This window comes from Chiloscyllium plagiosum, chromosome 26 (assembly GCF_004010195.1).
Source record: "Chiloscyllium plagiosum isolate BGI_BamShark_2017 chromosome 26, ASM401019v2, whole genome shotgun sequence".
Taxonomy (NCBI): Eukaryota; Metazoa; Chordata; class Chondrichthyes; order Orectolobiformes; family Hemiscylliidae; genus Chiloscyllium; species Chiloscyllium plagiosum.
The window spans coordinates 3,578,338-3,584,500 of record NC_057735.1 but is presented as its reverse complement, the minus strand read 5'-3'; the positions used below and the strand labels follow the sequence as shown (position 1 = coordinate 3,584,500).

The window sequence follows — 6,163 nt, the reverse complement described above, 5'->3', positions numbered from 1 at the left end:
GTGGCTCAACACTTCAACTCCCCCTCCCACTCCACCAAGGACATGCAGGTCCTTGGACTCCATCGCCAGACCATAGCAACACGACGGCTGGAGGAAGAGCACCTCATCTCCTGCCTAGGAACCCTGCAACCACAAGGGATGAACTCAGATTTCTCCAGTTTCCTCATTTCCCCTCCCACCTTGTCTCAATCCCAACCCTCGAACTCAGCACCACCTTCCTAACCTGCAATCTTCCTGAACTCTCCACCCCCACCCCAGCCTATCACCCTCACCATAACCTCCTTCCACCTATCGCATTTCCAACACCACTCCCCCAAGTCCCTCCTCCCTTTTATCTTAGTCTGCTGGACACTTTCCTCATTCCTGAAGGGCTCATGCTTGAAACGTCGATTCTCCTGCTCCTTGGATGCTGCCTAACCTGCTGCGCTTTTCCAGAACACATTTTCAGCAGTAAAAGGAAGACTCCATAATACTAACATGGGCTGCGACCAACTTTCATCCAAGGCATTGTTTGCAACTGTGCATGCTCAGTGCCTGCAAGTACTCTTATAATTATGGAAGTGCATGGTACAAGTGTTCAGGCCAAGTTGGGATATTCTCACTTGGCAAATACCCTGCAAAATGCTGGTAGTAATCAACACAGACTAGGACTTAGCAAGTTAAGATTTGTAGCTCAGGATAAGGTTCTTCATTGGGTTTGCTCACTGGAGCTGGAAGATTAGATTTCAGACATTTTGTCACTATACTAGGGAACGTTTTCAGTGAAGCTCCAGTGTCGCCCACTTTATTTGTTTGGGTTCCCTTGGGTTGATGAGGTCATTACTTCCTGATTTCACCCCCCCAGTGGTAAATGGGATCTAAGTCAATGCAATTGTTGATGGAGTTCCGATTGGAATGCTAGGCTTCTAGGAATGCTCACGTCTGTTTGGCTTGTCCTAGGATGGATGTCAAAGTGGTGTCCTTCCTCATCCATCTGTAAGAATACTAGTGAGACAGATCCAAAAGACATGACCCACTCACTAATATCCTTAGATACAGATGATCCTAGGTCAAGTCAATCAGACATGCATGATAATTCCTAAAAAGGATGGTATTCCAACCAGAACTCAAACATTGACTTGGATCCCATTTACCATCCCTTGAGAAAAACAGGAAATGACATCACCAACCAGGGAAACAAAAACAAAGCAAGCTACAGTGCTTCAACCAGAGGCTCTCTGATGTTACCTAGTATGGTGACAAAACATCTGAAAAATGATCCTTCCAGCTCAGGGAACAAACCTACATCCACAGACCAGGACTGTGGACATATCAGCATATAAACAGCTGTAGCAAGTGAGTTAACCACAGAAGTTGGTACAGTAAACAAAATCTTCTGGATCCAAATCCATTCTGTCTGTAAAACCTTGTTCTTTTAATTCTGAGCAAGCTGCTTAAGTGGCCATCCAAAATCCAATTTCCTTATAACTTTAATGAGCTTAGAGAATAAGCAGCCCAGTATTTAAGTTGGCAAGATCATGGAGCAGTCACATAATATCAACCGACCTTGCTTATAACATTCAAACATGCTCACATGGAAATTAATCCTTTCCATCATTGGTCTACTGGCTTGAAACTAAATATTCAAGTGGTCAAATGACAACTTCCAATTGTCATTTGGACAGCAAACTGTTGCCTGGTAATGAGATTCTGGTTTCCAAGCAGTGATAAATCCTGGGTCATTGCTGCTGACGATTTGCAACAAATGACTGATGCTGCTCCTTCAGCAGTCTTGAGAAATTTATATATTGTGCCAAAGTGCTGAATAGATACAAATAGCTGTACAATTACTCATGTATGATGGGATTGCCTTGTCAAAATTTATAATGGTTTTAGCTTATTGGCCAGGATGAAATATTGGCTAGGCCATTTGTCAAACACCATAACACCTTTAACATCCATTCTGAATAGCTCCAGTATGCCACTAAGGCCAAGTGGATCACTTAAGCCAACTTGTCCCAATCCCCTATTCCAGTTAGAGGAAGCAAACAGACAATATGGAGGGGCGCAAGAGCGGGCGCCCACGAGTTTTGTCTTCTCTCAAACCAGAGATTCTTAATTACATAATCATTTACAGGCAGCAGCTCCCAAATAAGGCAACATCTATATTGACTGGTGACTGTTACAATCAAGCATCAACAGTACCATCTGACATTATACAACGTGTGCTTAACTTTGTTAATTGGCTTTACATAATACTTTTTCTTCATCTTATCAATCAACTACACTTGCCTCCAGCACCTCACTTTACTGCAAGTTCTTATCTGATCCAAGTTGTGTTAGCTGAGCCTTTATATATCAAATGCAAAAAGTTTTCCCTCCCTGCTCAAACCTTGTACACTAAAACTGACCCATAGGGCAAACATGCTGGAAGTGTTCATCTTTCTCTAAAACTATCACTTCAGACACCTTGCAATATTCCTATCAGAAAGATGCTGTGAAACAGTTCAAAAATTGCCAGGGTTGGAGGATTTGAGCTATAGGGAGAGTTTTAAAAGGCTGGGGCTGTTTTCCCTGGAGCATTGGAGGCTGAGGGGTGACTTGAGGTTTATAAAATCATGAAAAGCATGGATAGGATAAATAGACAAGGGCTTTTCCCTGGGTTTTTTTTTGGGGGGGGGGGGCAGCACTAGAACCAGAGGGCATAGGTTTAGGGTGATAGGGAAAAAAGAGGGGAAAGATTTAAAAGAGACTTAAGAGGCAACTTTTTCACTCAGAGGGTGGTACATGTATGGAATGAGTTAGAGGAAATGATGGAGGCTAGTACAATGCAACTCTTAACAGGCATTTGGATGGGTATATGAATAGGAAGGGTTGAGGGACATGAGCCAGGTTCTGGCAGGTGGGACTAGATTGAGTTGGAATATCTGGTCGGCATGGACCGAAGGGTCTGTTTCCATACTGTACATCTGAGACTTAAACTGGTTAACCAGACCAAATGCATGACTTGCATTCACAAGCCAGCCATCTAAATGCAGAAATATTCTGCCGATGATAGTACTGTAGAGAAACCACCACAGACTTTGAAGATTTGGTCCTGTTTTCAAATAGGAACAGCCTTTCGCATTACAACATTACCTCCACAACAAATTCAGACAGATCAATAAAACACCCAAAAGGCATATGGGCTATTAGCAAAACTGCATTTAAACAGCATGTAACCTTATTGGTCATGACCCAGCATACCCCTCACTTACCATCAAACCAGGTGATAACCCAGCTTCAGATACCTAATACCTAAGAGTTAACCATCTGGTAAAGTCAAATCTACATCCATGGCAAACAGAGGGTACACTCAGCACAAGTCAATAAATCTGATCCAAACAGACCTGCCACAAAGTGAATTACCCATTCATGGCAGAAAGAGAAAGCTCCATGAAACATCCATCCTTAGGTGATGGGAAAGTCCATTAATTGAAAAGACAAGGCTGATACTCCACCATATTTGGCCAGAAGTATTTAATAGATTCCATTAAGCCAATTCAATCAATTCTACTTATCAAACTGAAGCACTGGCAACATCCCAGCTTCAGTGTTCAAGGTGGAGATCCAGAACTAGCTACACATGCCAAGTTTTCCAAGCACAGTAAAAACACAAGCATTCACCTGAAAATGGGGACAATTGTTCGTTATTTTTTATTTACGATAATAAAGAGGGCTAATAGACTGAATTTGCCCTCCATCTACTCAATAAGCACATGATGCAAAGAGAATTGAGAGTGCCATCAAGCAGCATTTAACTGCTCAAATGCTCAGCTTGGGTTTCACTGGGGTCTCTTACTCCTGAAGAGCTTTTGCCCGAAATGTCAATTTTCCGGCTCCTCGGATGCTGCCTGACCTGCTGTGCTTTTCCAGCACCACTAATCTTGACTAACCTGCAGTAACCACTTCTGGTTCTTACAGTCTTGATCCAAAAAAAGAGCTGAAGACAAGTGAAATGACAGCTGATACCCAGGCAATATTTGACAGACAAAAACCAAGTGGAGAATCTGGGGAGAAAGAAAGACAGTTAATGTTGAATGCAGTGGAACTTTAGAAAAAAGGTTCTTCCATGGCAACTCAAGTCAATTACTACTTTAACATTAAGGGCAGTCATCTAACCATCTCTCCATGGCATTCAATACCTAGGGGCTATAAACAACAAGTATCTAAACTGGACCCACCATATTAAAAATGCAGGCCACAAGAACAACCCAGGCTAGGAATTGTGGCAACTCCCTCAAAACCTTTCCATCACCCATTTCAGCTAAAAAAAGGCAAAATCAGAAAAGATTCTCCATTTTCCTGTCGAATGTAAGGTTGATACCAACCATAAAGTAATGTCAATCATCCAATCCATCATCTCAACCTTTATTGCTTCCTCCAGCACGTCAACAGTATATGCAGTGACAAGATGCATTCCAGCAGCAACTACTACTGGGCAGATGGTGGTTCCACAATACAAACTACACAGCATCCTGGAACTCGAGTCATGCCTTCAATTTTGCTGGAGCAAAACCTTTGATAGATTTCTACAAATTAAGGGTTTCACCAAAACAAAGAACAGTTAAAGTTGGCAAGTGTAGATCACAAAAACCTACAACCCACAGATTTGCTCTCAAATCGAATGTCTCATGCAAAATTAGGAACAGCTTTACTCCATAGTATGTTACTAACTAATTCCTATATCAACCTCAGATCAATAAGCAATCACCCAGCTTCCAATTAAAGTTCACAAGTGATTATCCCTTTAATTGTGAAACTACATCAAAAAGACTTGCAGCTTCACACATGTACTGATCTTGGACTCAAGTCCTTCATGGAATACAGGCCTTTCCTCAGTGGACAACACTTCACATTAAGGTATTATGACACCACCATTAACTGAATTAGAATCCCACTTATTCCAATTTCAATTCAATAATTACCCAGTTCAGCATTACTAGAAATGCCTTGCTATCAAGATGAATTATAGCAGTAACTATAACTGGGGATCACCAGGTCTGGCAGCATCTGTGGAGAGAACCACAGTTAGAGCCTGGTGACCCTTTGATGGAACACTGGACTTGAAACATCAACTTCTCCTTCCACAGATGTTGCCAGACTTGTTGGGTTCCTCCAGCAACTTTAGTTTCAGATTTCTTGCATCCACAGTGCTGTATTTTCTATTACTATAGGGTATGTCGAATTTAAGTGCAGTCGACAGAACATTGCTTTTTAAATAAATTGTATCCAAATAGTATCAATTCCAGCACAAAACCTATTGAAAAGATTAAAATGCAAATTACTATTAGGAACATTAACAAACCTTGAAATGCAGGAGAACTGAAAAATAAAGCTTGCACACTTAGTTCTGTACTTCAGTTGCATCAGACAGGAAGTTCCACCTATGCATTTCAAGGCAGAAATAAGTGAATTGTCACTCAATTAGAAGCTGGAGGCACAAAGTATAAAACTTCATAAGTTAATTATAAAACAATTTACTGCTGTAATTCAACTAAAGCCAGAATCAGATGTACAGTATGGAAAGAGACCATTCAGTCCAACCTGTTCATGCCGACCAGATATCCCAACCCAATCTAGTCCCACCTGCCAACACGTGGCCCATATCCCTCCAAACCCTTCCTATTCCTATACCCATCCAGATGCCTCTTAAATGCTGCAATTGTACCAGCCTCCACATCCTCTGGCAACTCATTTCATACACATACTACCTGCTGCATGAAAACTTTGCCCCTTAGGTCTCTTTTGTATCTTTCCCCTTCACCCTAAACCTATGCCCTCTAGTTCTGGACTCCGATTGCAGGGAAAAGACTTGTCTATTTACCCTATCCATGCCCCTCAATTTTGTAAACCTCTATAAAGTCACCCCTCAGTCTCCACTGCTCCAGGGAAAACAGTCCCAGCCTGTTCAGCCTCTCCCTGTAGCTCAAATCTTCCAACCCTGAAACATCCTTGTAAATCTTTTCTGAACCCTTTCAAGTTTCACAACATCTTTCCGATAGGAAGGAGACCAGAATTGCACGCAATATTCCAACAATGGCCCAACCAATGTCCTGTACAGCCACAACATGACCTCCCAACTCCTGTACTCAATACTCTGACCAATAAAGGAAAGCATACCAAACACCTTCTTCACTATCCT

General features: G+C 41.9%; 1 protein-coding gene across 1 annotated transcript in view; it reads right to left on the bottom strand.

Annotated features, from left to right (window-relative positions):
- The window catches only part of rhocb (ras homolog family member Cb), a 23,167-nt gene extending 17,764 nt beyond the window's left edge, over nt 1–5,403 (bottom strand). The window contains 1 exon segment of the mRNA XM_043716361.1: nt 5,327–5,403. Coding sequence (XP_043572296.1) covers nt 5,327–5,388 — 62 coding nt within the window. The 5' untranslated portion in view covers nt 5,389–5,403.
- Nucleotides 5,404–6,163: the final 760 nt, after the last annotated feature.